Below are 27,690 nucleotides of genomic sequence, written 5' to 3'. Positions count from 1 at the left end.
AATAACAGTTGCTACTGTGCTCAGCTTTTTTTTACTTTGGGAAATGACTGAACCTTTTATTGAAAAAAATAAATCTATATATTTGAGTCACATTTTAAAGACATACATCTTCAGTCGCAACAAATTGGCTTGGGGTTTAGTGCCACAGACAGTAAGAAAAGTCAAAACATAGTATGTGATGCACCATTCATGGGGTTTGTTAAGGGTAACTGTAACTTATATAGAGTATGTTATGAAATATACATTTTTGTAGCTATATTTAGAGAGATGAAAACGACTGAAAGCTTCTGTTAGGTTATGTGTGTGGGTATGTGCTGTTGAGGATGTGTGTGTGTGTGTGTGTGGGGGGGGGGGGGTGTGCTATAAGCTGTATCCTGCGAGGTCCAGGGTATTGGATGGTTGTGTTGATGTGTTTTTGCCCTGAATGATAATTCTGCCTGTTGGAAAGACTAGGGCTTGTTGTGCAACATCTTGGCACCGATCTCTTCCCTCCTTTCCGTGCCATCTTCTCCCCTCCGTCACTCTCTGTCCTCACTCCTCCTTTTCCTTCCAGCTATACCCTCCTTCAACCCCGCTGCTCTCTCTCTGAGAGACTGGGGCTGCGCCTTAACAACACAAAGACACAGTGTTCAATCAGGATGGGAAGAGTCGGGCAGACCTCATCTGCTCAGTGTGACGCCCATTACGTATTGATCTGGACTCTATGTACGGCAGTGAGAGCATGTTTATGTTTGTATGGATGCAGTTAGAAAATTAGGGATTTTTGTCATGTATTGGCCTAGGTGTGTTGATCCGATTTCACAACAATAAACAAGGTTGGTTGGTGGGGAGGGACGGGGGGGAGGGGGGGATGGCTGGGGAGTATGGAGGCAAAAGATTGGGCAGCTGATACTGCAGCCTTGCTTGTGAAATCACTCCGTGCTGATGTGTATGGACTATAAGCCCATTGATCTGTAGGGAGAATTAATTTGCTCTGGCACTAATGCAGGAGGGAGCTAACTTCATGTTGTTAGCCGATGTCAGATCCAAGCTATGTTCAATTACGCCTACTAACAAAAGGCACTGCACTTTACAGCTGCCCGACATAATCTCATCCACGAGACATAGTTACGTTGGAGCATTTCTGTTATTCATATGGCCTGTCGGCCTATGCAGGTGTGCTATGATTTCCCACCTCAACACACATTTAAAAGGGCTCTTTGTGACGTGAAGACATATTTCTGCACATTCATATTTTTTACAATCAGTTAGCCACAGTATTTGCCTGAGGTTAGGTCTACGTTGGCTGTTTGTGTGTGTTTCTATGTATTTAGGCATCAGGGGCTTTCCCAGGCTTATTGCAGGTGATGAGGGCCCCGTCGGCTACTGTGTGTATGTTCTCGCCGCCCCTTGAGGATAGGGCGTGTGCGTCGGGGTGTGTCTCTGGGTGAGTGTCTGGGAAGATGTGATTTCCCAATGACAAAGCACTGTAATAGCAGGGTAGGCTTTGGTTATAAAGCAATTGGGATGATCCACTGGTTTAGCAACAAAGTTACAAGAACACCCACACTGTAAAGGCCCTGAGTCAGGCTTCAGAGGAAGGGGCGGATACAAAAAGAGTGGAAAGAAACATAAAAGAGTTTTTAAATATTGTTTATTCCCACCCTTGACAAAGCAGGTTGAGGGTTACAGTACGTAGCTAGTTATGACGTTGACACTTTGCTGCGATAATCCCTTACCTGAACACATGATACCCTCGTAACAAGAGTGAGGCTCTGTCAGGTGTAAACAGTCTCGGTAAGTGAATACTCGCTTGATAAGCTTGCTGCAACTCGTCCCACTCACTCACACTTTCCCCAAAACTCTCTTTTTACACACACAGGCGCACACACACACACACACACACACACACACACACACACACACACACACACACACACACACACACACACACACACACACACACACACACACACACACAATATCTGATACCAGATGTTGTTGGACGGATAGGCACCTTTACTAGCAGGTGCTGGAGCTGCAGGGATGAGTATGTTTAGGAACCCCATCGGAAAGATATTCATCTCACTCTCTCCTGTGCTCCTTACTCTGCTCTCTATCTGTGTGTCTTGACTGTCAGAGCCATGGCTGTGCCCTAGTATCCTTCCCTTGCGTTTCCCTGTTTCCCATTCTCCTGCGCAACCCTGTCTGTATCTCTGTGTCTGTAGGCATTGTGTGTATATGTCTGTTTGTGTTTTTGTGTGTGTGTAGAACTCTCTCCTCTCTTTGCCCACTATCCAGGATCTTGGATCCATCCACACCTGCATTCCTGCCTCAGATCATCTTATCAACCTGCAGTATATCAACCCCCCGGTTCTGCATGTTTCAGTTTATAGTGGTATAGTCACACGCTTCAGGCCTCTCCTTGCAAAGCATAGAGTCATTCCTTTTGCTATTCCTTGCTTGTTATCACCTGTTTTGTCTTGTAGCTTTAGGATCATCTTTCGCTCGTTGCCCTGCCTGCTAACACTTGTGCCATTCCTGCCTGCTCACAGCATTCATCCTAATGCCTCAGCAGCCCTTTGTTCACACCAGCCATATTGCCTTGAATTCCCCTCCTCCTCCTTCTCCTTCTCCTCCCAGTAACCTGGGATAAACCTTCTTAAACCCAATTCCATCCTAGTGTCTTTGTTGTGGCACCATAACATTGACTCTTTATCTTTGTTCTCTTTCAGAATGTTTTGTATACATATAAATATATATATATATATATATATATATATAAATATAAATATATATATATATATATATATATATATATATATATATATATATGTGTGTGTGTGTGTGTGTGTGTGTGTGTGTGTGTACTCATATACATACTGTTTTTATGATGGTGGTGGAGATATTTTTTGATATCTTGAGATTGTGTTTAATAGCTGCAATCTGACAACATCTCATTAAGGGGTTTAAGCTCAAACCTTTTATAAGAATGTTTTTGTTGAATGGGGCTGCTCTGAATGGATGTGTAGACCTCATGTAGCACAAAGCTCTTATGAACCGTAGTATCCTAACTATCACTTTGGTGATAAATATCACTACCAAATTAGCCTACTTGCAAACAACGTAATAACAGTATGCTAATGTTAACAGGCAGATCTTACTCTGCAATGTCACGTCGTCAGGCCATCCTCATAAACATGATAGCTTTGGTGTCTTTGTTATTTTAGTGAAATATATTGGGCTTGGCAAGGTTACACAACACTAAATCGTACATGTAATTCTTTACTGGTAGTTACATTTTTCTTTTTGTTTCAGCAGAAAGATATTTTGAATACACTTTTCATTTAACATTGACTACAAAGGTCAAGCATTCCCGCTGATCATATAACAGACCATTACAGATTACTCTGTGTTTCTGAATGGCTCTCCTGCCTGTTTAGTGTTGTCTGAATACAGCTTAACATGTCATGAAGCAAGTAATGATTGTGGAGAATATATAGCGTGCTTACATTACCCAGGTGTGATATATTTAAATGAAAAAAAACATGCCCCGGCAGGCATAGAAGTGAAAAAAAAATCCTTTATCCATTGTGCAAAATATGTTACATTTAGGCAACATAGCTACTGTGTTTGGACTGTAAAAAAAAGGAAAAAGAAAAGGAGAAAAAAAAACACCTGATGAGTAATACCCTTGATGTTCTATTTCTTGTATACAATAATACATTGCCCTTGTGGACTCAGCATACTTATTTCCATACGGGTCCCATTCCATATTCCTCCTTAATAATAATGTTTCATAATAAAACACAGGTGGCAGTGCAGATGCAGTGTGTTAACCAGGTTGTCATGTCATTTTCTGGAGGTTATTTGGCTACACAGCAGCAAGTCACCCTGAGGAAATCTTAGCAGCTATTATATAATACATAAGTGAAGTGGATAGTTCTCTCATTTAGCTGTTTTGTTTCATAGTTTATTCAAAATCCAAATATCTGTTTCAATTCATAGTCATTGGAAATACTTGTCCCTTCTTGTCCACAATTCCATTCCTAATATTTTAACAATCCCCTTTTCCTTCTTCTATTTTGCTTGCCTGCCTTTTAAGTGACTCTTCAAAGCAATATGTGCCATTAACCAACTGTCAATGTAAGGGTGCTTGGCACACTTTGATGGCTTTCCCCGAATGTTGAGAGCTGTACAAAGCTGGTCAAAACTTTTTTTCAATCCATATCCAGCTGAGATTTTATGGCTTCTCCCCTGCCATTTAATACTACTTTCAAATGAGGCATTACCCGGACTCTCTGTCAGACTTTAATGCATCAGAGAGTGAGCAAATGTACTTGCTAAAGCCCCCAGAAAAAAAACCCTCTAAGCACCTTTCCTTGACTGAGGCTTGTAAATGTAATTGCTGGTTTCACCTCCGGGCTTTTAAGAAAAGAGGACAGGAAGGAGTAGGGATGGACGATTTTCAGTCTAATCACCATCCTTAAATTTCTAAAGAGAGGTTGGGTTGCAGCGAAGCCAGAAAGCAGAGAAATGGAGCAGATCACTCTCTCTCTTTGTCAGTATGTACTATGTGTGTGGTGTGTGTGTGTGTGTGTGTGTGTGTGTGTGTGTGTCTTGTTTCTTATGTGTGTGTTTCTGTATTTCCTGCATGCTCGTGTTGCAGTTTCAAAGCACATTTTAATCTGTGCTTTCAACTTAGGCAATTTACTTTCATCTTCCTGCATCTAGATGAGTGACCTTGCTGTGTTCCACTTACACTTAACTAAGAGACGTGTTTGGCTTTTTTCAAGCATCTGCTTTCCCTGTCCCTTGGGAGGTGAAATAAACAGAGACACGCCTGCATGATAACAAATGCATGCTTTTTCACTGGGAACCAGTCTGTGCTGGTAATGAGAATAAGTGTGGCCAGGCGGATGGACAAGTGAATGAAACAGCTACAGAATCACCGGCTGTGTTTGACTTGCCTCCACTTATTCAAATAGACCATCTGATAAATTGAGAGGATGGGATGTACATCAGAATAGCAAGAGGCGCCTCTTTGTTGCAACCCATTCCCAACCAAATCACACCCTAGCCCCCTATTAGAACACCCAGAGTGGAGAATGTTTCCCGTGTGTTTGTGTGTGTGTGTGTGTGTGTGTGTGTGTGTGTGTGTGTGTGTGTGTGTGTGTGTGTGTGTGTGTGTGTGTGTGTGTGTGTGTGTGTGTGTGTGTGTGTGTGTGTGTGTGTGTGTGTGTGTGTGTGTGTGTGTGTGTGTGTGTGTGTGTGTGTGTGTGTGTGTGTGTGTGTGTGTGTGTGAAAGACAGAGCTGGGTTGCTAGGAGGTGTGAGTTTTCAGGAGGTCCTGCTGAAAGCAAATGAAGGAGCACTTGTGTCAACATTCTGACGGCAGCGATGAGCCACAAAGCCTTCTCGGCCAAACAGCCAAAGAGCTGCATAGCCTCGCTGCAACAAATAAATAGAATAGAGGCGCGCACACTGAGACCTTCTGCACTTCTTCTTAGTGTGAAGATTAGTGCGATGAAACTTCTTTTGTTTGACTTTGTATGTATCTGCGGTCGTTGACTTGAGCTTCTGCAGGAAATGACAATTATTCTGTACATGATGGTCAAAAGTTGTTTGTGTGTGATGTTTTTTAGATTATGTTTTTCGGCATTTTCGTTTTACATGATGGTAAACAGTGAATAGGCCTATAAATGTGGTGAAGAGACAAAAGGGGGGTGACATGCAACAAATGTTCCCCGGCAGGATTCAAACAGAGGATATTGCTGTTATGTGACATGCTTTTTTGACCGCTAAGCCACCATGACATCCGTGTTTGCGATTTGGAACATTTCAGACAGATGCATTTGCAGACCTTTCGTGATGTTTTTTTTTTGGTCAGTTTTCTGCATGTGTCTGTATTTGTGTGAGCTCTATGAGTGCACTTCTGCAGCACATGTTCTTGTGTGTGCATGTTTATGCCTGGTGGAGACGTAAACAGCAGGCAATTCAATGATTTTTTCATTTGGCTAAACGGGAACACATACTAGTGATTATCCGCCTTCTAAACATCACTCCTTTTATTCTTTGTTGTGGACAGCTGATCTTATCACAGGCCTATCTGAGTGCAACATCGTGCATTGGATGTTTATGCAGCATGCATGTGCTAGTGTTTGTGCATTCCTCCACAGCTCATTGGTTGCTCTGATCTTGTGCCTTGAGCAGCAGTTATTCCAGATGTTTGGTGTCTATAGGAACATACTACTTTGGAAACTTTCCCACATGCTATCTGGTGTGGTTGACTCTGCGCTGGCCCCAACCATCAAAACAACCCTGCTCTAAAAATAGTCTGAGGCTCTTAATCATTCTGCAGACTCTTAACGTCTCTGATAGTCAGCTCACAGAGCTCAGCTAGTAGGACACATACAGTATTACTCCCACCCAAGTCATGCTGTAAGTACTGAATACATCTCATGGCCCCTAAGCTGGGCACTAAGCATCTGGTTTAAAACTCTTTGCAGCTCCCCGCCGTGCTCGCTCACACCAGAAACACATGACATAACACAAGGAGCCTTAAATCACCAAAAAGGCTTAATACCATGATGAAATGAAAAATCCCCAAAGACCAAGCTATCTGTGCAGTAATGTTTTATTTCAACTATACATGCCGTGTTAAAAAAATCAACAAAAAATATCATGAAACAAAGACCGTCATTATTATTTACACATTCACAGTACAACTTTACAACATATCTACAGGCTCAAATACTCTGGAGATCATATATACAGCTGGCCTTGCATCGCCATGTTGCACAGTATTTAAATCAAAATTACATGACAAAATTCAGTTCATCTGCACATACACCGAGCTCATACTGAAATATAAAGGCTTCAATCTAGATTGCAACAGAAAGACCAAGTTCATATTGCAATGTACAAGGCAGTTGAGCATTGTATGTATGTTGAGTGTGTGTATGTGATGTCAGTGTGCATGTGTGGAATAGAAAAGAAAGCCCAAACATTGGTTAGATGATAGGCAGAAAGTCTTTACATACAATCATCACTTGTAAACAATATGTGGCTTTGGGCTAAACAGGCAACTGACACTTGGATAGGATTGCAGATGTCACCCAAATAATGAACCAATTGCTAAGAGAAATGACCCCCCTTAGTCGTCCCCAATGGCCAATAGAAACAATTCCTGTCACTGCAACCCTGGGGAAGAGACTCTGCGTGACCGCCGCCCGTGCCAGCAAACGGCTTTCACGTCAACACTGTGTTAAAAAGTTTGGCTGTGGGCAGGATGTGCTGCGTTGAGCCGAATTAACCACAGTACAAGGTCTATCCACCCCTACATCCCACTGTCAAAAAAAAAATACATTCACTGCATGGCACCTCTATATGTGGCGGTGGATTAACACCATTCTTTTCAACACTGACAATAAAATGAGAAAAATGGATTCCTTCCCAGTTATGTTCCGACTGTCCCTTTGTACAACTAGCATTCACAAGTGGAATGTTGGTCAGTTGCTTTTCCACATTATAGCTTTAGTTTAGATTAGGTAGTGATTTTCCAACACATCCTGCTGATTTTGAAATTGTGTCTATAAAAACAATTTATATAGTATATGACAATAACATACAGAGGACCAATTGACATTGCCAATAATATATACTGTACTAGATCATTTTGTGAATAAGGCACACAATGCACAGATTCAGGTTCACTTGCCTAAAAATATGTATACTCCTTATTTATAGTATTTAAGTATATATACAGGATCTTGTCATTCCCAGCATGACTCATTTGGACACATTGGTAATTGTTGTGTTGATTGTACATTGGCCACTCGCAGGAAAGCTGCACAGGGAACACGGGCTGCAGAAGCATGCACGGCAGATGATGGAGGTGCACATCCATGTATTGTTCTAGGGTCAGTTTAAATAGGATTAATGTAGGAGGCAAATCCTAGTGTTCTTCTGTAGGGTACACACACACGTTTACCAGAACAGAAGTGCCCTGCAATGTTGAATTCAAATACATGGGCTTAACTATTGGTTTTTCTTTAGTTGAATATGTTTTAATTATTAAAATAACTGTAAAACGTTATACAAGCAAATCCTTTTGTCCAAAATTAATTTATAGAATGAGATGAGAAATGTGTTTTTTTTCCCGTAATGCCAATGCTACATAAAGAAATAAGTCGCTTGAACCACCAAAATAATTCCTTCAAAGGTACAATGGAGGTTAGGGGAGGTTTCAGTCTTTAGAGAGAGGCATTTTCCCCCTCATGGATCAGTATAAACAGTGCGTTTGGTTGCTGAACATTGAAATGTTTGGCCTCTGTCTGAAATGTAACACACCCTCACTCGCACACTGGCAGATTTGCAGGCCCATTTCAATCCATCAGATACTTTCCAGCCATCTCTGGTAGAGAAAATGCACAGAAGAAAAACACCTTTGTCTAAAACCAATAGCAGCAAATGTACTGTGTAAAACATGACCAACCTTAGCCTAACCTCATTGCCAGAAACACTGATGAGTGACACACAAATATGGTTTAGGCTCGGTTCAGATAGGTTCAAACAAGAGCAAAGAAGAGATAATATTGTAGAAAACAGAGACAGTGACTTAGGTCTTAGACAGGTCTTGAAGTGCCTTTGATAAGTAGGCCTAGTATGTGTCTGTACAGCCTTGAAACAAACCTGCTTTCCAATCAGCCAACACACACACTTGCACATGAAAACATTAATTTGCAGTCATGTTTTCTGTTTGCTCATTGTTTGATTCAGCTTCTTAAGCAACACCACACTGCTTTTTAGTTTTCTCTCCTCTGCCCCCAGCTATCTTACTAACAAAGGCATGGACTACCTCTCCTCTTTGTTCAGTTCACATTAGTGGGAAGACAGTGCTCAAGGGCAGTGACAAATGAGACCCATTCTTCAAGTATTCCACTGTTATCAATCTGGTACCACAAGCAGAGACACCATAGCAGCCCCGGCTAGTCTCCTAAACCTCGTACCTAATATGTGAACGGGCGACACCCCAGCCCAGATACAACGGGGAGCAGCAGATTCACCACTCTCCACTGTTCATATCCTTTGGCTACCGTGACAAGGGAGGGAGATGGAGATGTAGGGAGCAAAGAAGCTCCAAGGAGTATCTTTGGCCACATGTGTGATTTTCCCTTTTTAGTGTGAGTGAATGTGCATATCATTTAAAGGGTGAACACACCTCAAGTTGATTCACAAACACACACTGAGCCCTACCCCATCTGTAGTCCCCCCCAAGCCCTCAGGGCTTAAAGCTTTACAGTCAAGGCCAAAAGCACACTCAGAAATGGTGTCCATGCTCTTTTAATAACTGTACTTATTGACCACTCGCATCTGTGGACTTTGTGGTGAAAATCCATTGGGTTTAGGGGGCACATCTGGCTTTAGCGATGGGGTCCGTTTAAGCCCTGTGCGAGGGAGTGAGCAATGTCCATTGTAGCTGCCCTGTCGGGATACAGAAGATGGGTGAGGTGAGTGCATTCCTGCCCCCATCACTGCCCCATGTGAGTCAAGTCTGGAGGGAGGAGCTGGGGGCATGTAACCCCCTCTGTTCATACTGTGCTGGCGAGACACAGACACCCCCATGGTTACCCCATTTGGTGAGGTGGATAAGGACTGCCTGTGAGAAGCACTCCGGTGGAGTTGATACCCCCCTCTCTGCCTCTCCAGAGTGCCCCCCATGCTCAGGCTGCCTGTTGGTGTGCTGGGAGTGGACTGCATGGGCACATCAACCCTCTTGGTGGGGCTGTGCCTCGGCAGGGAGGAGGAGGGGGAGTACAGGGAAGCCTCACGGCTGGGCACCCTGGGGGGTAATTCAGTCAGTTCCTCCATGGGCTCCAGTGTGAGATGCTGTCTTGGGCGGGGCCCTGATCCCTCTTGGAGTATGGCCTGGGGGTTGGCCACGTTGTCATTGAGGTGTTTTAAAAGGTCATTTAGGGTATTCCTGGCATCCACAGACCTCTTCTGTTCTTTCCTACTTCCCCTAGATTCTGGGTTTTTCAACCTCTTTTCAGATGAATGTGGCAGTGTGTCATCTCCATCGTCAAGGTAAGGGTGGTCATGTGTGGCATTGGGTAGGACCACCGCACTAGGTATGTGGGAGTGTCCCACGATGAGGTGAGGTTGGTGGGCGTTGGAGTTAGGAGGAGCTGGAGATGAAGTAAGGAACTGAGGACTCTTGGCTGATGAGTTGGGCTCCTTACGTGGTCCACTGGCCTTCCCTTGAGCCCTCTCCCACTGGTTCTTGATGGGCTGCAGGCCTTTCTGCTGAAGCACAGGAGTGGACTCAGGTGTAGGCAGGGCAGCCAGCTCGGGGGGTTGACAGCCGTCCCGCAAAATCATGGTCTTGGTGTCACCATTGGGTGAAGTCATGTCTTTGCCGTTGCTCAGCAGATTGGTGTACAGTTTGGGAGAATCAATGTTGGTTTGGTACTCCTGAGAATGTGACAACAAAATAAGTAAGATTAGACACAGTTTCACATTTTGTTTAATCACTAACCCTTTCACAAAACAATTTGATGGAGGTCATGTTTCTGTCTGTACCTTTACCGGGCTGTCGAAGAGGCCGTTGAGCTTTACAAAGCTTCCAGTGGAGTCGGAGCAGGACGGTGCACACTCTGCATCCTTGAGGACACGTCTCGGTTTACGGAGGAATGAGTCTCGATAGCAGAACACAATCAGACCAGCCAGGAGGGCACCCATGAGGAAAGCAGCAAACACACAGGTGATGAGGATGTTCATGTGGACCATCTGGTCGGTCTCACCTGCTTGGATATCCCAAACTCCTACAAAAGATTAAGGTATTGGTTAATCCCCTGGTGAAAAGAGTGCTTAGTGAAACGTCCCTCCCCATGTAAATATTGACACATTCCTATTCATCTAAACCCAGATGAAGAAGGGGTATGGTGAAAACGATCAGAGCTGTTAGGTACCCACATCCATTTCACCATCTATAAGAAGCATTGCTATGTTAGTTCAGAAGGGAAGAATTAAAATGTTGCCTTGATCCGCGTTCCACAAGGAGCCTTTTTGTCATGCGTTTAACCGATACCAAGAGGTGAGGAATGCACTCCTATCCGAGATAGAGAGCCAAATCAATCTTTTTTCGCACAAGAGATCAACCAGAGAAAAGAGAAGCAGAGCTCGCCTTCAAGATGTTGAGGCTGCTACTGCTCTACGGGAGGTTTGTTAGTAACCACAGACATTGAAAGAGTTAGTCATCTACCGTGCGCCCAGAATAGTGATGGGGAAGAGCCAGCCCAGTCAATTATCTACCAGCCAAGTTGAACTGTTACTAGAACTAAAGTTAAAAAATCTATAATGGCAGAGACAGAAGCTCAATCCAAACCAAGGATTTAGAGATAAATAAAGATTAGTGATTAGAAAACTAGGAAAAAAAAGGATTTTAAAGAAATAAGAAATAAGAAAATTATGACATTAAGGAAAAAAACAAAGATATCATGAAATATATTAAGTATACATTATGTATGAAAATGTGTAATTGGAAAAGAAATACTTAATTTAAATCTGCCATTTTATCTGAATCCTAAATAGCTGCCATTGTGTGCACTTGTGTGTGTTTTGATATGTGAGCCTATGTGTGGATTTACAAGTGTGTGTGTGGCTTAGTGAGAGTCGTTGGCAGCTATCAATTCAGGCTCAATCCAGCATGCTGGCTGCCTCCCTGTGGGCCTTACCCTCTTGGCCCCCTGGGATAGAGTCTAAAGAATGGGAGGTGGCTGGGTCATCCTGCAGCACAAAGCCTGGACCAGGCTCCGAACTGGGGCTCTGAGTGGCTATGAGTACTGGGGGGAGTATGGGCCCACTGGAGTGGACAGTGACTGGCGTTGATGAAAACTCCATGTCTGTGGTGACAAACAAATTGTTAACCAACTGTGCAGACGTGGGTAAAGCAATACTGTCAACATCCCGGTTAGTAGGCATGGGCAATGGGTCACTTTTTAGGGTTAGTGTTTCTTTTAAAAATGTGAATAAACCTCATCACAGTAACCATTTCACAAATTGTTGTGTTTTCACATTCAAGATGAAAGTACACTTTCCTTTTAGACAATTTGGAACGGGAAGAAAAGAGGATACTGAGGTTCAAAGAGGAGTTGGTACACAACAGTAAATATGTCAAGGGATGGTCGGTAAGGCATGCAAGAGGGAGGAGGGGGGTTCAGAACAAGAAGTAATGAGTGAAAGGGAGGAAGTGAATCTGTGCTGAGAGAGAGAGACAGAGAGCACCATATATCGCCCAGTGATTCTGTTGCTTCTGACGATGGGAATGAAGCAGGTGACATTAGCATTCAGGAGGTGATGAACGTGGCAGTGGTGGAAAGAAGACAGGGTTGAAGATGCTGAACTCAAGGAAAGAAACCATTTGAGTAAAAGATCAAACTAACCAGAGGTAGGGTCGCCAAATGATTTGTAATCTGGCGCTGATGTAGTGCCCAAAAACGCTAAAAGAATTCAAAAAGGACAAGAAATCAGTATAAGGGAATTCAGAGGTAAAAAACTAAAATTCCAAGGAGACCCTAAGAGTGCAGTGTAGTAGTTTGTTTAATAAGATGGATACAGCACTCACTAGCAGTGTCCTGTGGAGTCACTATAGAGGCCCTCTGGTTCTGATCAATACTGAGGTTCAGCCTGGGTCATGTTTAGTTGGTACAAATGAAGGGACAGCAGGTTTAAAGCAAAATCAGTAAAGGCACATTTACTGGCCATGGGATATTTTTAAGGCCTCTACCATTTGCACCAGCTTAACATGACCTTTTAATTGTACATGTCCATGTTCCTACGTCACAGGCAGCACAAGTTACAGGTGGCCATGTACTGTATAATGCGGATGTGTGTGTTAATACTGCACAAAGACTTAATGTAGAATCAAGTTACTGGAGTGGTTACTGGTGTGAGTGTGCAGGCTCATGGTGCGTGTGGAGATGATTTTTGTTTTATTTGCGCACGTCTGTGTGTGTGTGTGTGTGTGTGTGTAAATGTGTGTTTGTTTGTTTGTGTTTAAGGATTGATGGCATGGCATGGAGATGAGATCCGTACCTTGACAATCCCCCAGGTGGGCAGTGTTTCCCAATTCAACATCTTGCTCATATCCAGTTCTGTGAAAAGAGAAGATAAGACACAGAAAGACAGAGAGATGAATCAAAGATTTGCTAAGAAAAAAAAAACCTTGTTATCTCATTTTCCCATTTGTAATATTTGACACTTTATGTTGCAGCTGAGGCTTGAACTCACAGCACATCGGGCTCTATCCTCTCACAGACTCCATGAGGTTTCCAGCCACAGTAAGGATCCCTTGATTCAATGCAGGACCTGGTACAACACAAACACACACACACACACTTTATCAGACCACTGCGTGTAATCATTCTGGGAAGTGCACTATAATCATTTGTGACGGATTGAACATTAACCAAGAGACATAAGGTGAAGCTGTTATCGTTTCGCTTTATGACATTTACGGAAAAACAAAACAATAAAGTCACAAAACCTATGACCGGCCCTACATGGCACAATTTAACCCCCCCCCCCCCCCCCCATTGCATATTAGCGCATCACTTACTTGTGACAGGTAGAATGCCTTTCACAGCGACTCAGGGGGATGCGGATAACGCAGCTTGAAAAGGCGACATAGAGGCTGTGCGCGTCTTTGTCCACGTGCAGCGAGAGGACACGCTTGTCATCCTCGCGGTTAGACAGGCACCTGGGGAAAGAGAGGCAAGAAACACGATCAGGGGGCTCATCAGATAAGTCTGTCTACTGTTTCAGTCTCAGTAGATTTAATCACTTGTGTTAGGTGGTGAAGTCACACAAAGCTTCTTCTCACACTTTCAACAAGATTTCAACCTCTGACACATGGCTGCCGCGTGTGCCGTTTGCATCCGCAACCAAGCAAGCACAAAAAAACATTTAGACACAAACAAGTGCTATGCAAAAGAAAGAAAGCTGACAGACAGACAGACAGACAGACAGACAGAAACTGGCATTTGTGCCAGCAAGCTTAAGATTAGCTTACTCCTCAGCCGGAAGACAGGAGGGGAAGATAAACGAGGCAGACAGTAAGAGAGAGAGAGATTTATAATTGCTTGTATCCCTACTTGGCCCTGTTGAAGACGTCTATCTCCTCCAGAAGCAGGCTGTCATTAAGGGACATAGAGGATGTCTTGGCCAAAACCTTGAGGACAACCCCCGACTCTGCCCCGATGAACACCACTGTGTAGTTCTTGTGGGGTCCGGCCTCATTGTCCACCGCCAGCGCTGTCATTCGGTACCTTCACACGCAGCAGAGAAGCATGTGTTACTCACAGTAGGGGTGAGAAGGGGCCCTCTTGAATACATACATCACTTTCCTTGAGTTACTTAAGGTCAAGCTGTGTTTTTTTTATTACTTCAGTACTTGTTATATTACCATCTTGTTTATCTTTATTGGACACAGTGGGAGACAAGTCGATAACGATATCTCCAACTGCTTTTTCAGTACTGACCTAAGGGTGTGTGTAGCACTGAGTGTGCATCGAATGTTCAGGTCAGATTCTTCTGTCCTTGATTCAGATTTTGCATTATATAAAACTGTGTTTACCTGACGCGGGTCTTGGTGAACCAAGGCTCATCCCCTATAGAAGGCACAGCTGTGTCCATGAGGGGGTGGGACTTGATGAACTGCAGGGTGTCATCCGGGAACTCCACCGAGCTTTTAAGGGACGCAGCTGGACCGTGACCTGCACAGCAACCGGGTCTGAAATGGATAGTGCACACGCGGGCACAAGGTCAGAGATCAGCCTATGGGATTGCACGCCAGGGAGTAATAACAACATGCATTGAAATGGATGAAGAGTGCAGCGAGAGAGTGAGGGGGAGAGGAGCAGGTGCTCATTAGGATCACAAAAAGGCCTCAGCTGCAAACATAAAATATACATATCCTATGGTTATTCCCCATCAATGATTTACTGAGGTAATGAGGTGATGCATGGACTTTGTATTTTGGACACAGGGCACGGCTACAAATACGTATACGTGCCGTAAACAGGTTAAATATGCAACGTGTCTAATTATGCCAAATTAATAATTTAACCATCAGCAGATGGTGAATGTGTGTGCTGGGTCAAAGCTTAAAACATGTGCCCTTAGTAGTGAAAGAGATTTGATTTCATTGGGTTAAACCTGGACAAAGAAGGGTTAAACAAAAAGGGGATAAAATGACAGGTGGTAAACAGCTGATGAGCCAAGGGCAACCGATAGGGTTGACAATTGGGAAATTCCAAGAATTAAGAATTCACTCCTTACCGAGGCTTGGGTAGCTTCTCCTCTGGAAATGGAGTCCACACAGAATCTGGAGTCTTCTGCTCTTTGAACCGGCCATAGAATACTTTCTCGATGTCGGCCATGGAGAAGGCACACACTGCCGACCCTGGGATACTATGGCCAAAAAACACACATCAATGTAACATCCGTGTTTGACGTATACAATTCCTTATTCGAATACTAAAAGCATCCGCGGCTCACCTGTTCATCTGTGTGGTGAACACACCCACCACCGAGGGAACTCCGTTGATGTTGATGATGTCTGTGATGGACTGAAGCACATCAAAGTAGAAGAAGGACTCCCCAGGCACCGAGCAGTTCAGCCTGGCCTTCACAAAGGAGGTCCAGTGCTTCTCCAGCACCCGCTGTGACCCGCCCACGTCATTCTTACAGATCCGGGCCACACGAGAATACACAACCTGAGAGGAGAGGGGGATGGGGGGAGGTTGAGAGAGGACAGAGGAGGACGCATGAGGAAGGCATCTGAGTGAAAGTCACTAAAAACACTTCAACACACTGAATAATGCATCCCTCCTCCAATCCCGTGGGCACCTCTTCACCGACTGCTTCACAAACACACAATCTCGTCTTTAACTTTGTTCGTTGAGAGTGTTCACCGTAACTGGAGCAAACATTAGAAGAAGAAAAAAAAACCTGGCCTAATGCCCTGCCGCTGTGTTTGATTGCGCATGTTACCAAGGCTTGGAGTATAAATGAAGTGCGTGAAGCAGTTGTCTTTGACTGTTTTAATAATTTACCAGTGCAAACCTCCATCATAGGCCAGGTGTCACCCAAGCATTAGTAGGGTTTAAATATTTATCGGCTGGTGGCTGATGGAGGATGCTAGCTTCCTGCGGTTTGGCCAGACCAGCTCAGGATGAGTTATGGTCAAATCTGAAGTTGGCCCCAAACATAGCACATCCTAATTCCCACTGTATGTGTGTCATAGGGAGAGACGGCAGGGACAGAGCGCGCAATCTCACGGAGAGACAAATCCTCTCACCGTGTAATGGTTTTACATCAGTAGAACATTCCCAGCAAACATTGGCTTTTTGAATTTCTTGTATATTCTAATGTGATGTACTGTTATCGCCTGAATGGGCACCATTACCACTGGGGGCCATTTGTGGCACAGAAAACACATGCACTGTGGAGGTGTAAGCCTTTTTTTGTTGTTTTTTGGGGATAAAGGCCCCATACTGTATCTGTTTGAAATATGTAATGCATTATAAACGGCAGGTGCACTGTCTCTTACCTTGCCCAGATTGCTGTGCTCCACCGCGATCTCTCGGTAGAAGAAGTACACGTAATTCCCATACTCTGCTGCATGCAGGAAATGAGGCTCTGAGGGAAGAGACAGAGGCAGAGAGTTGAAGTGTATTTCTGCACCGTCACCACCACTGTGCATGCTGAATATTTCAGGGATTTGTACAAGGCTGTATAGGACTGAGGGTGACCTAGATTACCGGAGAGAGAACAGGCCATATTTTCGCAGAGCTTGACAAGTTAGGAGTGCTCTCTCACTCCAAAAAAACCGGCCATGACAGCCCACGTACATACAATACGTCATGCAAAGGCACCACAGGTGTTCAGGTAGATGGCAGGTAAACATGTGTGTCTCATGAGAGTGACGGAGAGTGCATTTGGCTTACCTTTCAGCCATTTGGAGTCATATTTGATGGTCCTCAACGCTGATCCATCACCCATACTGCGATAGATGACAGCATCACTGGCCTGGAAGTCAGCTACAGTTGCCGAGTACAGTTTCCCTTCTAATAAAAACAAAACAAACACGTAGCACAGAGTCACCAAAAAACTCGGATGCACTGCTCTTCACTGCTTTGTTGTTTCTCCTTGTTTATGGGGCTTAATTGGCTGAGTTGATATCGCTGCAGGCACAGTTTTACCGTGGCAAAGACACAGAGGTGATAATGAGTGAGCATAAGTAGGAACAAATTGGTACTTCTACAGCAAGACTAACTATGTGTGTGGGAGGGCGGGTGCGTGTGTGTGTGTGTGTTTGACCCTTACCAGCAAAAAGGGCAACGTTGGTTTGCCTGGAGTCAAACGGGCATCGTGCCAGTCCATTGATCTCCTCCCCGTCAAACTCCAGGTTATCCAGCTGTAAGGGAACAACAACAATCACCCACACGTTAAAGGGAGTTTTGTCAAGGGGAAACACTGAGAAAACAATACACAGAAAAAAAGGCTAGCCCGCACATGAATCAGTCAAACAAGTCAAGCCGAATATTATTTGAGAAAAACAAACAAACAAAAAAAAAACAGGGCGTGTAAACCAAATTACTTAAAGGACATTGACATAATATGAGTTAAAAGTTTGTGTTGTGTGTGTGTGTGTGTGTGTGTGTGTGTGTGTGTGTGTGTGTGTGTGTGTGTGTGTGTGTGTGTGTGTGTGTGTGTGTGTGTGTGTGTGTGTGTGTGTGTGTGTGTGTGTGTGTGTGTGTGTGTGTGTGTGTGTGTGTGTGTGTGTGTGTGTGCGTGCGTGTGTGCCTTCGGGTACATCTGAGCATGCAAACGGATACTGACCCTGTAGTATCTGCACATGGGGTTGAAGCCGTTGGTGCCACAGATGAACACCAGGTCGTCGTTTCTGGGAACCAGCACTTTGATGAAGTTGTGGCACTCGTCCTGATTACAGACACACAACATGGACATTTTGAGAGGAAGCCAGCATCTTTTGCTCACAGTTTAGTCTCTCTCTCTCTCTCTCCGTGAAAATGGAAACAAAAGCTGTGACGTGAAATATATTTGTAATGCTTACTCTGTGTTTTCCCTTGACGGCGCACATCTCTCTGTCACCTTGGCCCGAGCGCCATGTAAGTTTCTGTGAAAGCCCAACATGGAGCATTATATTAGACACATGCATGGTGGCACAGTAAATACACACATTCACACACTCACTCACAAACACACGGCCCTCCCTTTTCCACTCGCTCATTTTTACAACCTGTCCAGTTTGTGATGAATGGCTCTGTATTTTCTATGGAGCCCTTTTTAGTGTTTGTGGATTGAGAGAGCAGCTTGTTAGGGTGAAAATCTTACCCGGTAAGGAATGATCTCGTTCCTGTATGATTCTCTCAGACTGACGAGGTACACCTGATCTCTGTGGACAGAAAGCAAGAAAAACACAAAGCTTAGTGACACAGCCCAACCAGGGAGGAACATATGTAGAATATAAACAGGGCTCAAGTCATCATAAAAAACATTTAGTTTTAAAAATAGAGATCTGGGACTTTTTTTTATACCATTTCGAACACACCCTCTATGCGGTTAAGCCATTTATTTTTATTTTCTGACTTTTTTGGAGGGACGCTCATGCAAAACCAGCACATTGCATTATATTACCATATGTTTTTTTTCCATTATGGAAATATATTTTTAAATGTGTAGTCATTAGAGGATCAAATTCACTGTCAAATGTGGTCTTAGCATCATTTTGCAGTAGGACACAACTGTTCAAAGTCACACTCTGTCAATTTGAAAATGGCGAAACCAAAATATAGTTAATTCAAATATCTGTATAATGTGTAATGTATTGGGGAGTTATTACATGTTCAATTATGTTATTCTCTTAAGCAACTGGCTGTTGCACCTGCCTTTCTTTTACCAATTCATATCACAACCACTTGTTATTTTGACTATACACAGTTTATTTAGATTTTTCTTATAAAACCAATGGTGATAAAGAAAAATGTATCCGCCCGTAGGGAACAGTTTGTATCACTTCAAGTAAAAACCTGTGAATACCCAAACCTGGCAATAGGGGGAATATCTTCCTGACAACCGTGATGCATGTGTTGTTGATTACAGGGGCTCCAGAGGTGGGAGTTTTATACTGTAGATGTCGAGGTGATTTCCTGCTACAATATTAGTGCTGGCAGTCAGATTAAACCCAGTGCCCATAAATAGCAAAAAGACATGTAAAGATGCCAAGAAATCCCTGACAGAGCGTCAGGCCGACATGATGGACGCCTTTCCTCGATCAATATGGGCCATATATACATCAGATGCAGCAGGTCTAGAAGCTACAGATCCATTAACACTAAGAGCTTTCTCCCTCCGTACGTCACTGTTTACCTGCCAGGGAGTGACTGAGTGTGTGGGTGTGGGGGATGTGTGAAAGAGAGAGAGATAGTGCGTCTATATGTGTGTGTGTGTGTGTGTGTGTGTGTGTTGAGTTTACCTGCCAGCGATGAACAGGGTGTCTTGTATCTTGGTCATCAGCTGAAAGTCAAGGCGATGCTGTGACTCATTGCCAGAGGGCCTGCCTCTGAACACAGGGTACCTGCGTGCAACTGGAAATACATACATACACACACACACACACACACACACACACACACACACACACACACACACACACACACACACACACACACACACTCATTTAATGGAAAACTCATTGGAGAGGCTGATACTCTCACAAATAAAGCATACTCACATCACGTTACATTTAATTGAACTGTCCCGATAAGAAATACGGCTGTGTATCTGTGCTTTATAGAAAGACCTCCTTCAATCAATGTATCTGAACATAACCAAAAACCTACTGCATATCCTGCATAGTTAAATCTTGTGTGTCATTGTGTTGTTTGCTAGATAATGTCTATGCCTATGTCAGCACATCTCTCTGTACTTCCAGTACATCACAGAGATGAAAATGAAATCCACTTAGAGCTACAACTGACCATAAAGCAGATTGATTTTATTACTATGGATATGGCACGCTATACTGTCTGAACTGCTGACGCGACTGGAAGGCAGAGGTATTGCCGGTGTTTGTCTTTCTTTCATGTGCATTACGCCCTAACAACAACAAAGTGTCAAGAAGAGTAAGAAGGGTATGTTGACGATGGAAGTTGACTTTCTCACCCCCTGTCTCTTTTGAGCTCATTTGTGTGTGTGTGTGTGATTGTGTGTGTGTCTAAACTCACAATGTGCGTCAACGACATCCAGGGGTATGGTGTCCTCTGGGAAGCTGACTGCGAGGAGAGTGTGCGATGCTGTCAGCAGCAGCAGCAGCAGCTCACTGAGCAGAAGCGCAGCTCTCTGGCCCATGGCTGCTCACAGACGACACTTCCTGTTTCACACTAGTGGAGATGTTACCTGCAAACAACAAACACACAAAATGAATGCTTTAGTTGAAAGTCTTATAAGCAAAATACAAATATTTCCATCGCTAAAAAAACTATTTCCGCCGTCAGGTTTTTCTTTTCTTGTAGACACACACTGTATAGTAAACAAACATAAGGCACACATACATAATGCCCCTCCCTGGCATATTGATGACCGAGCTCTCTGTGGCATTGCTTGGCATTTCCCCCTATATACCTCTCGCTGCATCTGCTATGGAAGCGAAGGTCAGCCAAGTGACCGGCGGGGTGTCTCGCTGTGTGTTGGAAGCAGCGGAAGTCCGCTCTGTCAGTAACGTGGCAGGCCTGCTGTCTCTGTACATCTGTGCTCTGATTGGTTTGCTCTGGACCGCGCTCAACAACACTAATCAGCAGATTGCAACTTCATCACCATCACTAGTGTAGTCTCTGCTTTGACCCGAGCTGACTTCTGTTTGCACTGTTGTCTGTTATTATTGCTCTAGTATTTCCTTGGGACCGGTGCGCTTTATTGCAGTGCTGAGATTTACTCATCTTTGTTATGTGGATCTAGTCATCGCCAGTTGTTTTGACATGGTAGTAATTTTCTTGCGTATAATAGTTCAAATGCAGCATCTGATTGTATACATTATACAGCAGCTACTACATTTGGCAATTATTTATTGTGGGAGTGGCAAGGGTTTAGTGCGTATGTTAGTGCATGGAGGACTGCTCTAGAGACAGACTGTGTCTGTGCATATTAATGATCATGTACATTCAAATATTTATAAGGCAAACAAATTATTTATGCCGGCAAAGCCTGAACGGATATAAACAATTTACTGGAAGACGTCACACAGGCAGAGGGATGGACTAGCAGGGAGCACACTGGGAAACTCGCACACGCACACACAACCACAGACATGTACACACACATGATCACGATGTAATGCTTAGACTGACGTGCACACACACACACACACACACACACACACACACACACACACACACACACACACACACACACACACACACACACACACACACACACACACAGTATTGACTTATTTTTCAATTAGCCCCAAAGCACACCTGCTCCAGTGCTGTTTGTGAGCCCCGCCTGCCAAGCCATTAGTGCTTTGATTGATCCACACAGGAAGTACGGCATATTAGCAGCCAGTGAAGGCAATCTACAGACTTTACCTTCTCACAGTGCTAGCCATGTGAAAACGACAGTAGCCTAGTCATGTGAAAATGACACAATCTGCTCAGCTAATCTAAATCTTTTTAATCACTTTGTCTAAAACACTAAGTGTTTACTTGACAGCAACAACAAACATCATGACAGCCTTTTGTCAGCAGATAACACAATAAACTAATTTATTGCACTGCCTTTAAGCCTACACGTTGGAAAAAAAGCAGACAGCATTTTTTTCTAAGCACTAGTAATCTAATTTAGGTCTGAGCTGTTACTGTATTATGATGTGTCACAGTAAAGAATGGAAGTGGTGGAGATGGAATCAGAGCCAGCGTGGTTTAGTCATCAACAGTGTGTAATCCTGGCTATTCAGAACTCTGTGGGAAAGTAGGGCTTTTGGAAGACCAGTGTCCCTATGAGTCATGCAAGGGACAACACTTCCCCATTAGTCCACTTAAGAGTTACATTAGTTTTTATGTTTTGACAAAACAGAACGATGGGATGAGGGCACTACCTACAGTATAACCACAAACAACAGTGAGAACAATCACTCTTTAGATTTAAGAAGTTGGATACAAATGAATCTCTGGACAGAAAATTATCCACAGCTACAAAAGAAAAACGGTCAGCGATGTATTCTAAACGAGAGGTGATGATACTACTTTACAAAGAGAGAGCGATGTGTTGGGTGGTGTTCCTTAAAAGCACCCAACAATGTTGTTTTACTACCTGCTTGAGCTGCTCTCGCACAAGGAGAGGTGCTGTATTAAAACCCAAGCAATAAATTGCTGAGTTTCTAGCAGAAGTCGAGGACAGGAATAGATACCATATACACAATAGAGTAAAAGAGGGGCTATGAAAGGTAAATAAACCAAGCTCCACATTTCAATTCTATGGCTGCTATCACACAGGCTGCAGGCGTTGCTCATCCACACTCGGCTGGGTTTTGCAGGTAAATGATTTCGCTGTTTGTCAGAATTTCTGAGCTCTGTTTTGCCTCTTAAGCACGCCACTTTATTCCTGCCATTCTACTTCACTTAACAATTCTGGAGAGAAAAAAACACTCCTACCAGAGGCTCAGCTCCCAACTCCCATGATTCCCTGCATGGTAATAGGCAAACTGCAGAGGCTTTTCCCCAGAAACTTTAATGTAAAACAGAGACAGAAGACATCCAGAGGTCAGCGATCTAAAATTACTTCTCAATCTCCAGTGAGCCCAGCATGTTTTCTATTGACTATTCCTTTGCGCTCTCTGGTTCCTGCCCTCCAGTGTGTGTGTGTGTGTGTGTGCTTGTGTGTATGTGTGAGGTACTGTGTGTGTCGATATGTGTATGTGCATGTGTGTGCACATATAGGCCTCAACAAGCCTCGAGACGCTGGGCTTGTCACGCAACTCAGTGGCATTCAGCCTTGCCCCACTCTACCTCTGTTATTACAGGCTTTTCAATGTCCTACAACCACGCACTTTCCCTGCTGATGTTGTTGGCCGGGGCCCATGGTGTTAAACACGGGCAGGAGGAAGGGGGTATCGTGGATTGCTGTTTCTACTGGTGGTGGGTGCGGGGGTCTGTTGCCCAATTCTGGTATAGTAAGTTACAGCTGAAGATTTAGTGTTCCCGCTTTATAATGACAGATTAACACACATATCCCTCTCTTAGCTGTGCTGCTTTCACTGGCATATGTCAACCGTAACCTCTCTTGCACTGCAACACTCAATGGGGTGTTTGTTTGTTTGGGAGGACATGGGAGCTAATAAAAGAAACGGCAAACAACAGTGGTGCGTGAGTTTTCGTAAGTTGTGTGTGAATGTGATGGGTGGATGTAATCCCCAGCAGACAATGGCCGCTGCTGCTCCAGGCTGCCCGGCTTGTCATCTTGCACCATTACTGAGCTGTAAAAAACTAAACAGCACAGGGAATCAGATAGCCCGGGAGTTTAGTTTCAGACATTTCACTCCTGTATGTGTTTATACGCCTTAATGTGTGTGTACTCATGCGTTACTGTTGGTCCAAAACTGGATACGGGGTACAAACACGGTAGAGTCTCAACTCTCAACCGTCTCGCTGAGAAAGTAATCAAGATGCAGCCACACAGGGACGTGAGTCAGCCACTGCCAGGCGATTAGAGCAGCCTCACGGGCCCAGAAATGATTACTGCTCCCTCTTTTTCCCCACTTCAGTAATAACCACTGCCCCTAATCGCGTGCCATTTACCTAAGCATCACTTCTGAAAGGGGCTTGGTTGGACTTGTTGCTTCAGAGATTTTGGCAGGAGGAAGAGAGGGCTGTGCCACCCTAAACCTTGCCTCCCTCCCCTTTTTCTCCTCTACCTTGGCGTGAGGAGAGGGGGGTGAAACAGGAGAAAGGCTGTTGTCAGCAGTAGTTCTGCTATAGAGGGAAGCACAAAGGGGCTGAGCTGCAGGTGTGACCGAGAAACAAAAGGGGCTTTGGGCAAGTCAACACAATAGAGCCCCTCCTCCGGTCAGCGGGGCCTGTATATGTTCACAGGAGAGCTGTTCTGGGGGCCTTCCGAAAAAAGGGGGTTCAGACTAGGAAACAAAGCAAACTATATAAACATCTTGACTCCAAATGCTGCACACAGGGTCAAACTTTTATCACCCAAACAATTCAGCGTCGGAACAATCTTGAGTTCCGAGCTGCAGTTTAGGGTGACCATAAGGGCTGTGTGCTTTAATGGCGGTTGTTCCGGGGTTACGACCGACTGTAGAGGGGGTTAACGGTGATCGTTCTGGTCGCTGAGTTCTGACCTCGTGGCCAGTGAGGCGAAGTGAGACACACCGGCCAGCTGTGCTGTCAACCAACCCACCAGTGGTTCTGGATGTTTGACCCATACTGGAGTCTATAGTGCTCCTCCAGCCAATATCAAGTTTGTGGTTTTAGTAACTCAGCTGGGGTTCTCCTATATCTACTATGACGAGCTCCCGGACTGACCAGATTCTTTTGAAAAGTGCACACATCTGGTTAATGTCTTTTCCAACTAATTTGCCCTCTCTCTTTATTTCTGTAAAGGGACTGCACTAGTTTGAGAATACACCAATAAAACTCTGACCAGGCGTAGACATAGAAAGGTACAATTAGAGTTTTTTTGTTGAAGAGTATACACTTGTGTACTATAAAAAAAGGCATTCAGCACTACAGATGAGGCTGTGACAACTTTAGAATAATCCCTTGGGTTGCTAATTTGGTTCATCTCGTTGTTACCCATTTGGACAAATTGACTTGAGAATGAGACACAGCAGAGCATTTCATAAAACTACACTGACCGTCTCTCACTCATGCTTGTGAAACAAATGAACCCTTCTGATTTGATCTATTTTCATAAATGTTATTACTCAGTTTCTTTCCCTTCTCTCGCTGGTCATTTTTCAAGTTTTTCGCTCCTCTTTAACGCACACAATCCATGCAGCGGTCCACGGCTCTATAGCTTTCATTGTGCGGACCGGGGCGTAAAGGCATTCAGGTCCCATCCGTGGTAAATCTTTTCAGAGCCCTTTAGCCCACATGTAGGATTCATACAAAAGACAACAAAAGGCGCGGGGGACAGCGGTGGAGTGACAACAGTGATGGGGCTGTGTTTAACTGCCTCCACAGCACCTTAATGCATGCACAGGGCTGGGCTTTGGAGCTGCTCTGTGCCTCCAAAAAGGTTACGAGCGCTTCTCCAATTTATTATCCCATATAACGATACCATCATGGGAATAGCCTACATTAAATAGATGAACAGCCTCAGAAAGGGAGCAGTCAACAACCTTCAAGTCCAACTGGTTGTCTTTTATTGTTTAATACGGTGTTTGCCAGCAGTACGGTTCATCCAATCGTGCACAGCATTTGTTTTATTGTAAGTAGCCTAGGTGTTGTTGTTGAAGTCGAAATGTCAGAAAACACTTTAATTGACGCGTTACATCATTTAACACAACTCGAAATTATACACAATAGTAAAAATCGGCTATTGTGACTACAACATACAGTTGTAGTCTGTTAAAGACCAACACTGGCGTGGCTCTGATTCTACTGTCGCTCAGTCATTATGTTTTTTTTTTTGTATATCAGTTTTAAAAATTGCCAGTCTATATTCCATTGAGGTATTCTACTTGATTATTTGTTTTTAAACAGATTTTGTTCATAAAGTCCCCATTGGAATTAGGAGCCAGTAGTGATATGTCCTTTGAAAAAAATCCGTGGTCCATTTTAGTTAGGAAAACAAAGGCTAATGTAGAATGCTAAACATTAAAACATAAATGCACTATCAGTAATTCAATTAGCGAGGACAGGACACCTACCTTGAGTGTCCGAATTCACTCATGAATGAGGCGATCCGACTGAATGTCATATTCCTTTGGTAATCCATTTAAAGAGAAAATACCCAGCATGTAGTAGAATATTCCTCTGGACCTCACTTCTTTTTTTGTGTGTGGCTCTTTTATCCAGTTGCGCGCAGATTTCAGCTCCGCTCGCCACATAGAAGCATTTTGACTCGCCTCTCCGTCCCCGGGCCCCTAGCGCTCTGATGACTGATCTTCAAAGCTCTGCCACGACCACACAGCCCCCTCCCTCATACAGCAATACACCAGCCCCTTCCACTACTATTAACTTTGGGAACCAGAGGGAAACGGCATAAACATTAACGACATGCTATTCCGCACCACACCACACAGCTACGTCTTAATGCACAATTATTGATTTGATGCCGATTGCAAATAATAGAGGGCGTGTGGACCGACGGAGAGCATGATAGAGCGAATATGCACCAGAATAACATTTTTAAAAAAGACTAGATTTACACACACAACTCTTTACTGTGCTCGTTTGTCCTAATAATGTGCGTATAACTTTGGAATAATCAGTTAGAGTCTATGATTTATTGGTGCGACTTTTGAACTTATAATAAAAGGTTAATAATAATGACAAAGATATTTGTGTCAGCTTCGATAGCAGGGTAAAGTGTCACACAAAGAAAGCGGTGAGTAAACAGTTTGGATTTGGCTTACTCTCTGTTAACAGCGCTTTATGAGCGCTGGGGGAGAGCCGCTGCCGAGCAGAACGCACGGATAAACGCTGCCAGTGGTGAGACGAATGAATGAAGAGTGTATTGGATTGAAGCATGTGTAAAAATAGTCCGGACCCGAACTATTTCTGTCCTGCAACCATCAGTTTTGCAGAGCAGCATAGCGACGTGGTTAATATAAATATTTTTGTATCCCGGCACAGACTTCTCTTCTCTAGTTTTTTTCCCCCTCGACTTTCACTGCGTATAATGCGGCGCGACAAAGTAAATCCACGTAGCTGCAAATAAACTCACCTCATTTGAAATGCTTATTTTGTATCCTTTTGTGTTGCCGTAATCCCACCTAAAATGGATATATATTGTGCGCGTCGTAGTGAATCAACTTCTCCTGGCTGGGAGAAAAACAAACTAATGCACGGCAAATGGTGTAATTCGACCCGTGCTAAGTCAATCCATCCAGAGAGCGAGACCCACAGCCTACCAATAAGCAGCGCTCTCGCTTCAGTCCCTCCCCCCACCATCCATCTCTCCTCAGTTGGTTTGAGCTTCTCTCTCTCTGCCTTGCTCTCTGGCTTCCTTCCTTTCTTTCCTAGAGCCCAGAGAGAGAAAGAAAAAAAAGCGACCCCCTCCCTCCCAGTTCTCCTCCTGTGTGACCCCGTATTGCCCCCCCCCCTCCATTTCTGTTAAACCCCATCCCCCAACTCCAAGTCAGCAAGAGAACCTAGTTAAAATCATTTCAGTGGAGTTGTGGCTGTTTAGTAAAACACAGCTTTAGAAACGTTGGGATTTAAGAGGGAGAGAGAGCACCATTATTTACAGAAGAAGAACATCTCAGAATACCATCATAACCTCTGATTGTTCTATCAAAAGTGGAAAAAAGATGATTGACAACAATAAACAAGAGTAGAAAAGTTTTACATTTATGTCAAATAACTTAATAAGCAAACATTTGATACAAAATAAACAGTTCATCAAATTGAACACTCCTGTGTGATGTAAACAATATATCTTTAATGGA

The 27,690-nt window shown here is 43.9% G+C and overlaps 1 protein-coding gene across 3 annotated transcripts; it reads right to left on the bottom strand.

Annotated features, from left to right (window-relative positions):
• Window positions 1–6,606: 6,606 nt before the first annotated feature.
• Window positions 6,607–27,063, bottom strand: sema6d (semaphorin 6D). Of its 3 annotated transcripts, XM_080025842.1 has the most exons (20): window positions 26,967–27,063; window positions 20,294–20,465; window positions 19,543–19,654; window positions 18,402–18,462; window positions 18,121–18,183; window positions 17,886–17,987; window positions 17,370–17,460; window positions 16,991–17,110; window positions 16,594–16,682; window positions 15,540–15,757; window positions 15,321–15,452; window positions 14,617–14,772; window positions 14,135–14,308; window positions 13,600–13,740; window positions 13,272–13,349; window positions 13,077–13,135; window positions 12,425–12,481; window positions 11,717–11,884; window positions 10,563–10,804; window positions 6,607–10,454 (listed from the first exon to the last, which is right to left on the bottom strand). In XM_080025842.1, the coding sequence occupies exons 2-20, from the start codon at window positions 20,415–20,417 to the stop codon at window positions 9,324–9,326; spliced, it is 3,318 nt and encodes a 1,105-aa protein (XP_079881968.1). In that variant the 5' UTR covers window positions 20,418–20,465; window positions 26,967–27,063; the 3' UTR covers window positions 6,607–9,323. The 3 variants fall into 3 exon arrangements, with proteins under 3 accessions (XP_079881968.1, XP_079881970.1, XP_079881969.1); XM_080025844.1 differs by lacking the exon at window positions 11,717–11,884; XM_080025843.1 differs by lacking the exon at window positions 12,425–12,481.
• Window positions 27,064–27,690: the final 627 nt, after the last annotated feature.

The sequence above is a fragment of the Ammodytes marinus genome (assembly GCF_949987685.1).
Source record: "Ammodytes marinus genome assembly, chromosome: 1".
NCBI classification, from domain to species: Eukaryota; Metazoa; Chordata; class Actinopteri; order Uranoscopiformes; family Ammodytidae; genus Ammodytes; species Ammodytes marinus.
Note: the sequence above shows the minus strand (reverse complement) of the source record. Positions and strands in the feature narration are given on the sequence as shown.